At 41.6% G+C, this 12,604-nt stretch overlaps 1 protein-coding gene across 3 annotated transcripts in view; it reads left to right on the top strand.

The window, feature by feature from the left end:
* ICAM3 (intercellular adhesion molecule 3) overlaps positions 1 to 9,068 on the top strand; it is a 124,620-nt gene extending 115,552 nt beyond the window's left edge. The window contains exons 6-7 of one of the 3 annotated variants that reach the window (XR_013270402.1): positions 6,450 to 6,753; positions 7,118 to 9,066. Coding sequence is in view for 2 of the 3 variants with exons in the window: in XM_077470201.1 (XP_077326327.1) it covers positions 6,450 to 6,520 (71 nt within the window). In the remaining variant the exon portion in view is untranslated. Of the gene's footprint in view, positions 1 to 6,449 lie in introns of all 3 variants that reach the window. The other 2 variants (XM_077470201.1, XM_077470200.1) reach the window with 2 other exon arrangements.
* Positions 9,069 to 12,604: the final 3,536 nt, after the last annotated feature.

The raw sequence follows: 12,604 nt of genomic DNA, 5'->3' as shown, positions 1-12,604 counted from the left end.
CAAAGGGTTAACTGTGTGCCTGACTAGTGTTTATATGTACTGTGGGAGGTGCTTTTTCTAGGGGAAGACATGGATCCTTGTCTCTGCTTTGCAGAAGTACAGGATCCATGCCTTCCCGTCTGTCAGAAAGGTGATCTGCCTTGTTTACATAAGTAGACCGCCATTCTGCCTCTCTGCTGGAGGATCGGTGGGTGCCGGCAGACATCGAGCCCACGGTACCTGCCGCAGGTCTCCTGCTTGTGTGATCACAGCGGGAGCAAACCAGCGGTGGCGTGCATGCGCACCCCTACCCAGAAGAGCAAGATCACATATAAATACTTACCGCCCTGTAGCAGTAAAACTGCTGCAGGGTGCCCCTTAAGTGGTTAAGGAAGAGCTGATACCAGATGCAAAAAAGGAATCTTCAGGATCATTGCTAGTCAAAGCTCTGCCTAGCTTTCTCTATGCAGTACAGTGGTGTGAAAAAGTGTTTGCCCCCTTCCTCATTTCCTGTTCCTTTGCATGTTTGTCACACTTAAGTGTTTCGGAACATCAAACCAATTTAAACAATAGTCAAGGACAACACAAGTAAACACAAAATGCAATTTGTAAATTAAGGTGTTTATTATTAAAGGTGAAAAAAAATCCAAACCATCATGGCCCTGTGTGAAAAAGTGATTGCCCCCTAAACCTAATAACTGGTTGGGCCACCCTTAGCAGCAACAACTGCAACCAAGCGTTTGCGATAACGTGCAATGAGGCTTTTACAGCGTCCTGGAGGATTTTTGGCCCACTCATCTTTGCAGAATTGTCCTAATTCAGTTACATTAGAGGGTTTTCGAGCATGAACGGCCTTTTTAAGGTCATACCACAACATCTCAATAGGATTCAGGTCAGGACTTTGGCTAGGCCACTCCAAAGTCTTCATTTTGTTTTTCTTCAGCCATTCGGTGGTGGACTTGCTGGTGTGTTTAGGATCATTGTCCTGCTGCAGAACCCAAGTTCGTTTCAGCTTGAGTACACGAACAGATGGTCGGACATTCTCCTTCAGGATCTCTTGGTAGACAGCAGAATTCATAGTTCCTTTTATCACGGCAAGTCTACCAGGTCCTGAAGCAGCAAAACAGCCCCAAACCATCACACTACCACCACCATATTTTACTGTTGGTATAATGTTCTTTTTATGAAATGCAGTGTTCCTTCTACGCCAGATATACTTGGACACACACCTTCCAAAGAGTTCCACTTTTGTCTCATCGGTCCACAGAATGTTGTCCCAAAAGTCTTGGGGATCATCAAGATGTGTTGTGGAGAAATTGAGACGAGCTTTGATGTTCTTTTTGCTCAGCAGTGGTTTTCTCCTTGGAACTCTGCCATGCAGGCCATTTTTGCCCAGTCTTTTCCTGAGGGTGGAGGCATGAACGCTGACCTTAACTGAGGCAAGTGAGGCCTGCAGTTCCTTGGACGTTGTTGAGGGGTCTTTTGTGACCTCTTGGATGAGTCGTCGCTGCGCTCTTGGGGTAATTTTGGGCGGCCGGCCACTCCTGGGAAGGTTCACCACTGTTCCATGTCTTCTCCATTTGTGGATAATGGCTCTCACTGTGGTTCGCTGGATTCCCAAAGCTTTGGAAATGGCTTTATAACCCTTTCCAGACTGATAGATCTCAATTACTTTCTTTCTCAATTGTTCCTGAATTTCTTTGGGTCTCGGCATGATGTGTAGCTTTTAAGATTCTTTTGCTGAACCTTACTGTGTCAAGCAGCTCCTATTTAAGTGATGCCTTGATTGTGAACAGGTGTGGCAATAATCAGGCCTGGGTGTGGCTAGAGAAATTGAACTCAGGTGTGGACAACCACAGTTATAGTATGTTTTAACAAGGGGGGCAATCACTTTTTCACACAGGGCCATGATGGTTTGGATTTTTTTTCACCTTTAATAATAAACACCTTCATTTACAAATTGCATTTTGTGTTTACTTGTGTTGTCCTTGACTATTGTTTAAATTGGTTTGATGTTCCGAAACACTTAAGTGTGACAAACATGCAAAGGAACAGGAAATGAGGAAGGGGGCAAACACTTTTTCACACCACTGTATTTCTTTAACCACTTGCCGACCGACTCATGCCAATATAAGTCGGCAGAATGGCAAAGCTGCACAAAACAACGTATGGGTACATTGTTCCCTTTAAGAGCCTTTGGAGGCACGCGCATGCATCTGCTGCACGGCAGGGAACCTGATGCGCATGGCCGACAGGCACAATCCCTGCTGGCCACCCACGTTCACAGGCACGAGAGCCAGCATGGGGATTTTTGTGTGTAAACACACAAATCCCTGTTTTGTCAGGGGAGAGGAGACATATTGTTTGTTCCTAGTAAGTAGAAACAGTGATATGTCTCTGTCAGTCAGTCATATCCCCTCACAGTTAGAATCACTAACTAGGGAACACATTTAACCCCTTGATCGCCCCCTAGTGTCAACCTCTTCCCTGCCAGTGACATTTATACAGTAATCAGTGCATTTTTATAGCACTGATCACTGTATAGATCACTGTACAAAAATGTGTCAAAAGTGTCCAATCTGTACACCGCAATGTCGCAATACTGTACAAAAATTGCAGATCACCACCATTATTAGTAAAAAAAAAAAAATGATATATATAAAATAAAAATGCCATAAATCTTTCCCATAGTTTGTAGACTATAACTTTTGCGTAAACCAATCAATATGCACTTATTGCATTTTTTTAACCAAAAATATGTAGAAGAATATATATTGGCCAAAACTTATGAAGAAATGTGTTTTTTAAAACATTTTTGGGGGTATTTATTATAGCAAAAAGTAAAAAATAATGATGTTTTGTTTTCAAAATGCAGAGGTGATCAAATACCACCAAAAGAAAGCTCTATTTGTGGGAAAAAAAAGAATGCAGTGCCAAATTGTAAAAAGTGCTCTGGTCAGGAAGGGGGTAAAATCTTCCAGGGCTGACGTATTTAACTGCTGTAAAAGCTGCTGTGTGACTAAACTTGCAGCACAGAGGTGATTTATTTTACTCAGAGATTCTGCCAGCCAGTAAGATTCATTAGGTGTGCCAAACATAGTGTTCTCAAGGCTGTAAAATATCAAGAGTGTTTTTCCAGTCCAGCTACAAAATGACTGGACAAATGTGATGTTTATATCTGCAAAGTAAAAAGTTTGTATTACACTCACCATACACAAAGAGATATAACCAGTATTAAACTAGCGTTTTAAAAAGGTATCCAAATAAGGTAACAGAAATACCAGCAACGATTCTTACAAATGCCCACTGGGGGGAGATATGGTGTAACTATTGATATGGCACAGGGCCAGGGAAAATGCCACTGGCCAGATGCAGATTATGGCCCAGGTGATTGAGGACAGGAACTCCTCAGTAGGCTCCCCACATGTAAGTCTATGGTAAAGCAGTCTAGATTGCCGTATACAATGCCACCCCACTTGAATGGCTGTACTAGGAAATCTCTAAATAGTTACCAATGTGACTATGTTACTGAGACCTAACTTACTGCTGCACGCTCTTATGCCCTTGGGTGGCCAGTACTGACTCTGGTGTAGGGCATCATGTACCTGGTTGTAGCTAGCTACAGCCCTGTTATGGCTGCTTCAAGCGTGATCCCACCTCAGCACTGGAAGATGAGAGGGGCTGCAATTTGTATCCCCTGCGTATGTATAGGGGTCCAGAGGATGATGGAACCCTGGGAAATAGTGAGTAAAAGAGAGTTAAAGGGCCTTGCAATTGCCAGTGGGGAAGACGGGTAAAGGGTTCTGCCTTACTGAAGACAAGGAGAAGACGCATGATCTGAGTGGACATGCGTAGGGGAGGGGCGAGGACAGTGAAGGAACCCGGACCCTTACGAGGAGTAAGCGGTCAGCAGGCAGATAGCGGTTGTGCGGCCTTGGTGGTGATCTTATACACTACTGCCTAATATAGCCTAGTGTGCTGGAAGCACCAGGAGCATGTGAGTACCCGGTTTGCTATTTTCATAAAAATTCATGTCCAAATGATAAAAGCACTATTGGAGTTCTCTTACACCCACATGCACTTGTATGCTGTCAGTTGACGGGGAGATTGTGATAAGGAAGGGCGCAGGATCCAGCGGATCTAGATCCACCATACTGAGCCCTGGAGAGGCTCACAGGCATTTTCTGACCCAACTTAAGTAAGGGGCCACGCGTTTTGAGGTGAGGAGACACCCATTGGGGGAAGCATGTGTGAGGTGGCACAGCGGTTGTTGGAGCACCTTATATTGGATTGCAGAGTGTTTTCATTTAATGTGATTCACAGAAAGAGTCAAGTCACATGTGGAACACTTTATTTGCATTTTGATGGACTTTATGTAGCACTATCCACTGCATGTTATTATATTTGATTTTTTATTTTATTTATATAATTGTATATATTAGTTTCCAGTGTTTATCATTGGTTGTTGGACACGTATTTGAGTATATATATATATATATATATATATATATATATATATATATATATATATATATATATACACATTAAGATTGGTATACAGAGCGCGGCACATTTATTGATTTATAATATAATTTTTTTTTTTTTTATCAATTATTGTCCCTGGTGGACAAATACTATCCTGAAAGCAGGAATATATTTAAAGTGATGAGTTATTTATTAGTAGGGTTGCTAATCTTATGGAAGGTAACTCTGGAGTTATTTTTTGACACATTTTGGCATTATACTAAAAGTTACCAACAATTTTTTGTGCTGGCTGCTTATCACAAAATAAACTTTTTGTTTTTAGTATATTTTCTGTTATGCTGTAAGCACTTTTGTTTGGGGTTCATAGCGTAGCACCAGCCCCAAAGGAGCCACTTGGTATGACCTCATCCCCTCTGGCACATCTGGTTAAAATTAAATTACTGCAAACACATTTAAAGACGCGGAGAATACTATTATCTTGGCTGTGGATTATCACCAAAACAGACACACACCTGGTAGTGATAAACAAATGAAATAAGTTATCACGGTTTAAAGCATATGGAAGCTTACAACACTATTAAATGTTTATGCAAGAATTAATACATTAGAAAAGACAACCTTTAATACTTAGCAACTGTAAATTTAGAAAAGGGCAGTAAGCTATATGCCCATAACACGCTGTGAGGGAGGAGAGAAGATCTATCAACGTCTAAGCTCCTTCTGGGCCACAAGCACCATTGAAAGTAACAATACAAAAAGAAAAAATGGGTTAACAGGTACAGTAAGCAGAGTTCTGTTATGTGACAGGTCCTGAGTTGAAGAGTACTAGTGTCTTCTGCTAGCAAATGTTGGGGCCCTTTGTAACGAGAGTAGGTTTAATCAATCAAAAGTGAGACAGTAATCCTCTAGGAAATCCCGTTAGGTAGTGGTTTGTAAGAACAGAATGACTAAAAGTGGCAGCTCTAAACAAGCATCCTCTGACAGTAGAAAGGGAAATAGGTATCTGCATGCAGTGTCTGTACTGTGCTTAGAAAGATGTTGGGTTTACACCTGCTTACCAATCCTCTGGATGATAACACAATGGAAGTCCCAAATGGTGTTTCAGGCTCCTGTCAATGTTGTAAGGCACTGGATCACCTCCTGTTGGCCAATCAGGATGGCTGGTAGCTGAACTGGCAGGGTGATGAGACAACGGCCGACAGGACACCTGGATGGGTTTTGTGATCCCTGAAGTGGTGTGTGGGTTGTCTCCGTTGGGCTAGATGGTGCTGAGTTGCTGAGCTGTGCTGAACGGTGGAGGACCGTGTGGGTGACACTGTTCCTGTCTCCTTTTTTCTCAGTCTCTTGCAGCAGTCTCTGGAAAAGCATGAATCTCTCTCTCTTAGATGCTGGTAGACAGTGTGGCTCTCTATCTTAGGTGGAGTTCCACCACACAGTCCCGTCACCTCACCACTCCTGTCTTCTATCCCCTCTCCTCACGGTAACTTCCCAATAGTCTCAATAGAAACGTGGCTTTCTATCCTTCTGTTGGGTCACGCAGTCCCTGGTGTCAGAGTGTGTCTCTCCCCTCAATCAGATTCTGGTACCTCAGACCGCTCTCCTCAGACAGCCCTCCTCAAATATTCTGTCAGCACTCTCTCTGTAGTGCTGTGTAGAAAACCTGTCTCTCTCTCTTTTCTCGCACCTCATTTACCTCAGCACTTCCTGAAAACTCCCCTTTTTCCCAGTGTGCTTTGTGTCTCTGAGTTTTCTGGAAGAACAAGTCAGCATCTCTCTGTCTCCATCTTGTGGCCTAAAGGAGAAATTGCATTACAACATGCCTGCTACATAAGTCTTACTATTTTTTGTCTATGTATTTAGAAAACTGCTGTGTGTATTTTACTACCTTACTGCATGTATTGCTGCACATGATGTTGCTGCTCTATAAATAGCAGTGATGATGACAATAACAGTAATCTATAATTATATTTTTTCTCATGTTTTAGGTTCATTAAATACAAGGCCAGCCGCCATCTTGCTTCCATCTGTTTTGGCTATTATTTTGGCTTTATTATGAAGAACAGGAAAAAGATCACCAGTAATAAAATGGTTCAGATGTTGCCTATCTAAGGCTGTTCTATGAAAAGATACATATTGTTGGTATTTAAATGGACAGAAATGTAAAAATTGTTGGCATTGAGAATTGTATATGCTGGACGTAATTTTATATTATCCCTGTGTGTAAAATATGAGGACACATCTGGAAGATGGATCTGCCAATTTGTGACCACCTCTGTCCATTCTCACTGGGCTTGGGTTATGTTCCATTTTTGTCAAAACCTGCCCCAGTTACCCCACTGCCTTATTTTCACATATTATATGATAGGATTATACACTGTATGATAAGATTATCACAGCTCAGTAGAGGAAGCCTGTACAGAGAGAAATAAGGGGGTGCCTTTTCTGGCCTTCTTTTGAGATTACTAGACCTGGCTGTCTCAACCTTCAACACTCGAGCACAACATACTCAAAGAGGTACTGTTAAATTTTAGACTGCCATGTGTACTTAGATGAAGAAAAACTTCAAACAAGTCCAATAGCTCTGGCAAGGCTCTCACACAGCAAGGCTTGCCTCGATGAGCACCCAACGGTTGCTCAAACCATAGAAATACAGAAAAGATTACGAAATCAGATGAAACAGTCCAAGATAATTTTAACCAATGGTAAAAAAAAAAAAATTGGTACAAATGTGATGGCTTCTGTGCTTTCTAACCAGTGGCCTGGAACAAGTAAAATCAAAGAGTCCAGACTTTACTCTGCCTTTCTAATGAGCATGCTTGTTCTGGGTCAGTCAGTCAGTGTTGAAGGCTGAACCATAAAAATACAGAAAGGAGTTCAAGACCAAAATCTGATGAAAGAATGCAAGATTATTTTAATTGTTGATAAAAAGTCATCTAAAAACAGGCAATGCGTTTCAGGGGCAACACAAGTTTCCCTTCATCAGGGCTCAAGACAGGATTAAACTTGGATGGAGCCTTCAACACTGACTCACTGACCCGGAACAAGCATGCTCATTAGAAAGGCAGAGTGAAGTCAGCACCTTTTGGCATACATGTTCCATGCCACTGGCTAGAGAGGAGTGAATCCATCAGATCTGCAAAACAGAGAGGCATTTTGCAAATTTAAGGTCAGCAATGACATCTCCATATTTCTCTCACAAACAGGTTTCCTATTAGTATGATTAATGGACTGGTGAAAAAAAAAATAGGAAACATGGGAGCAGCAGGGTAATAACTTTGGTGGCTCTGCTGATTATTGATGTCTTCATTGTAGACCTATTGATATCAGGGGATGCTGCTTTTAGCAAGGCACTGAGAAAAACACGTCAGGAATCTTCTGTTAGTAAGACACTGTAAACCCCCCCCCCCCAACATATATTAATATTTATCAATACAAAATGTTAATAACTTCCAGTAAGGTAAAGCGGAATTCTCATCGTTACTAGCCTAAAAGGTACTTGGTGGAACCGCATAAAATTAAAGTGATACTATAGTTTTGTTTTTTTGGGGGTACAAATAACAAGCATATTATAGTTACCTGCTCTGAGAAAGTGGTTTTTCACAGAGCAGCCCCAATCCTCCTCTTCTCGGGTCCCTTGCTGGTGCTCCTGGCCCCTCTTGCCGAGTGCCCCCACAGCAAGCAGGTTGCTATGGGGGCACCAGACCAGAGCTGCTGCTCTGTGTCCATCCAGACACAGAGCTGCAGCTCAGCCCCGCCTCTCTCTTTCTCATTTTGATTGACAGCAATGGGAGCCAATGGATATAACACCAACATGTCAGAAAATTAAAAAAAAATTCAAAAACAGAATCAACGAGTTTGAAAAAGGATCACCCTCTTGTGTCAGTATTTTGATAAAACACCTTTTGCTTTAATTAAAGCCTTTAGTCTGTTGGAATATGTCTCTACTAACTTTGCATATCTAGACTTTGCAATACTTCCCCACTCCTCTTTGCAGAACTGCTCAAGTTCAGTTAAATTTGATGGTGACCGTTTGTGGTCTGCAGTCTTCAAGTCATTCCACAGATTTTCAATGGGGTTTAAAGGAGCTTTGTTTGGCTGGACTTCTCCTATGGATCACAGGAGTGGAGTTCCTTTTGCACTCCTGTGACCCGTTTTCAGCAGAGAGCAGACTGAAGTCCGCTCTCTGCTGACGTCACCAATGTCAGTCCAGGCACCGCGTCACAATAGAAGTCTGGATCCGCCAGCTGCCTGGACTGACACGCATCTCAGCCTCTCAGCAAGCCGCTGAGTGGCCTGAGATGGGCACTCCCTGCCCCTCCACAGCTCAGCACTCCAATGAGCGAGGAGGGAGAAGAGCAGATAGCTGTGACTGACAGTCTGCAGCTCTCTGCTCACAGAGCTGTGAAAACCGAGCGATCGGCGGTGTTCGATCACACGGTTCTCAGTGCAGAGACGCCAGGGGGACAGATGCCGCATTGGACCGATGCTGCAATCACCTAGGTTAGTTTGAATCTGAAAAAAAAAAATATTCCTTTACTTCTCTTTTAAGTCTAGGCTCTGACTATATACAGTGGTGTGAAAAAGTGTTTGCCCCCTTCCTCATTTCCTGTTCCTTTGCATGTTTGTCACACTTAAGTGTTTCGGAACATCAAACCAATTTAAACAATAGTCAAGGACAACACAAGTAAACACAAAATGCAATTTGTAAATGAAGGTGTTTATTATTAAAGGTGAAAAAAAATCCAAACCATCATGGCCCTGTGTGAAAAAGTGATTGCCCCCCTTGTTAAAACATACTATAACTGTGGTTGTCCACACCTGAGTTCAATTTCTCTAGCCACACCAAGGCCTGATTATTGCCACACCTGTTCACAATCAAGGCATCACTTAAATAGGAGCTGCTTGACACAGTAAGGTCCACCAGAAGATCCTTAAAAGCTACACATCATGCCGAGACCCAAAGAAATTCAGGAACAATTGAGAAAGAAAGTAATTGAGATCTATCAGTCTGGAAAGGGTTATAAAGCCATTTCCAAAGCTTTGGGAATCCAGCGAACCACAGTGAGAGCCATTATCCACAAATGGCGAAGACATGGAACAGTGGTGAACCTTCCCAGGAGTGGCCGGCCGCCCAAAATTACCCCAAGAGCGCAGCGACGACTCATCCAAGAGGTCACAAAAGACCCCACAACAATGTCCAAGGAACTGCAGGCCTCACTTGCCTCAGTTAAGGTCAGCGTTCATGCCTCCACCATCAGGAAAAGACTGGGCAAAAATGGCCTGCATGGCAGAGTTCCAAGGAGAAAACCACTGCTGAGCAAAAAGAACATCAAAGCTCGTCTCAATTTCTCCACAACACATCTTGATGATCCCCAAGACTTTTGGGACAACATTCTGTGGACCGATGAGACAAAAGTGGAACTCTTTGGAAGGTGTGTGTCCAAGTATATCTGGCGTAGAAGGAACACTGCATTTCATAAAAAGAACATTATACCAACAGTAAAATATGGTGGTGGTAGTGTGATGGTCTGGGGCTGTTTTGCTGCTTCAGGACCTGGAAGACTTGCCGTGATAAAAGGAACTATGAATTCTGCTGTCTACCAAGAGATCCTGAAGGAGAATGTCCGACCATCTGTTCGTGTACTCAAGCTGAAACGAACTTGGGTTCTGCAGCAGGACAATGATCCTAAACACACCAGCAAGTCCACCACCGAATGGCTGAAGAAAAACAAAATGAAGACTTTGGAGTGGCCTAGCCAAAGTCCTGACCTGAATCCTATTGAGATGTTGTGGTATGACCTTAAAAAGGCCGTTCATGCTCGAAAACCCTCTAATGTAACTGAATTAGGACAATTCTGCAAAGATGAGTGGGCCAAAATTCCTCCAGGACGCTGTAAAAGCCTCATTGCACGTTATCGCAAACGCTTGGTTGCAGTTGTTGCTGCTAAGGGTGGCCCAACCAGTTATTAGGTTTAGGGGGCAATCACTTTTTCACACAGGGCCATGATGGTTTGGATTTTTTTTCACCTTTAATAATAAACACCTTCATTTACAAATTGCATTTTGTGTTTACTTGTGTTGTCCTTGACTATTGTTTAAATTGGTTTGATGTTCCGAAACACTTAAGTGTGACAAACATGCAAAGGAACAGGAAATGAGGAAGGGGGCAAACACTTTTTCACACCACTGTATATACAGCAGTTAGCTTAAAATGTGTAATTATATACAATACTGTAGTTTTTCTACTTTTGGATTGCTTGAAATTCACAAAGCATTGAATGAAATTCTTCCCACAAAGCAGCCATTATCCAGCTTACTTTTTTTGGGATTTATTATTATTATTATAATACAGAATTTATATAGTGCCAACAGTTTGCAATGTAGGGAGGGACAGTACAATTACAATACAGTTCAATACAGAAGGGACGGGAGGGCCCTGCTCCTGGAGCTTTCATATATATATATATATATATATATATATATATATATATATATATATATATATATATATACAGTATATATACAGTATATATACACAAGAGTCTATACAGTAGAATACAAAACTCAGATTGTAATACCTAAACACTAATAATTAGTATTCACTGAACTGCATCCAATAATATATAATCACACCATCACTTGCACAAAAAAATGCAGTTAAATGATACTGTCTTCATTAACAGCCCCTCCAGAGGAGGACAGAGTCATAGTAAGGATGAGAATGGCCATAATGGAATTTAGCTGGGATAGAGTGCATAAGGCAGTGCAATTGTACAGTTTGCCCAACATTAAAGATTAATAAAAAATGCAAAAATTTGGTACATGAGCTTCTTTTGCACATTTTTTGGGGCAGAGGGAGGCCCATTCAAAATGAATGATGCCGTTCCAAAAAATGCGCCACAAAAACTTACAAAAAAAAATGTGAAGCTTTAGCATCACTCAGGTGTGAACAGGTCCTAAAGTCACACATCCTGCATATTCAATACTACTTGATTACTACCTCTAGTAGATAGCTGGTAGGGTGCGGTAAAGAGATGAAGGGATTGTAGGGAGAAGGTGAGGAGACCTTACCATACAAAACAGACAAATAAAAGTAAAAGTGAATAGTATCCCTTTAGCAAGAGTGTACAGCTTAACAACTGTCACCCTGCATACCCAGCTTTGCTGTGGCGCTTCCTGCTGATTGGCTTTAAATGATCACATGCAACCAAGCATCACTACTTCTCTCCAATACAGCAGCAAATTTACATAATTCTGCTTTTTTTTCTGACGTAGACAAAGAAAACTTTTTACAGCTAACATTTGTCACGAATGGTACAGTACAAGTAACATAAATTCAACATCACATTTTTGCATTAGCAGTAATGTAAAATGTCACTTTTTTTAAAGACCACGATAGATGTAGAAGGCATCTAGTTATAAATCGCAGAGTGGTTTATGTAAAATAAAGGTTTTAAATTAAACTTTCTGGCAAAAACCAAAACATTCTGTATTAAATATGAAAACTGAAATGTTATTACCTGTGTCTGTCATTTTTTTAAAAGATGTGTGATTTGAGAGAACATATAATGTTCCATAGAGACTTCAGAGTGTCACAGCAAAGGAAGTCCACTTTTGACAATTTCCTGTTTCGCTGGGATCTGGAGAGACAAAATCACGGGACATCCAATGCAATACTCCAACGCACACGTTCCTGCACAAATGGCTGTATCTTAGATTGGGGGCTGAAATGACCAACGGCTGGAACCAACTGCAATCATGAGAAGGAAGTGTCACCAACACACCAGGATCTCCAAAATTGGGTCCAAAACTTTAATCACATATTATCAAAAAATAAAAGCGATATTTCGGAGCTGCGCAGGACCTCTTCATCAGGCATGTGGTCCTGCGTGGCTCTGAAATGTCACTTTTATTTTTTATTTTATTTATTTTTTGATACAATTTGATTAAAGTTTTGGACCCAAGTTTGGAGATCCTGCTGTGCTGGTGACACTTCCTTCTCAAAATCACAGGACAAACACAATTTAAAGTTCATGCCTATTTAATATTAAGAATAGACAACAATACCTAACGTGAAGCTCTGAGCTTACAATATATGGAGATCTCAACCCTGACCTTGGTGGTCTTTCATTGATAAGGG

The sequence above is a fragment of the Lithobates pipiens genome, unplaced genomic scaffold, assembly GCF_037356315.1.
Source record: "Lithobates pipiens isolate NorthernLeopardFrog02 unplaced genomic scaffold, aLitPip1_a1.2 Scaffold_8, whole genome shotgun sequence".
NCBI lineage: Eukaryota > Metazoa > Chordata > Amphibia > Anura > Ranidae > Lithobates > Lithobates pipiens.
Note: the sequence above shows the minus strand (reverse complement) of the source record. Positions and strands in the feature narration are given on the sequence as shown.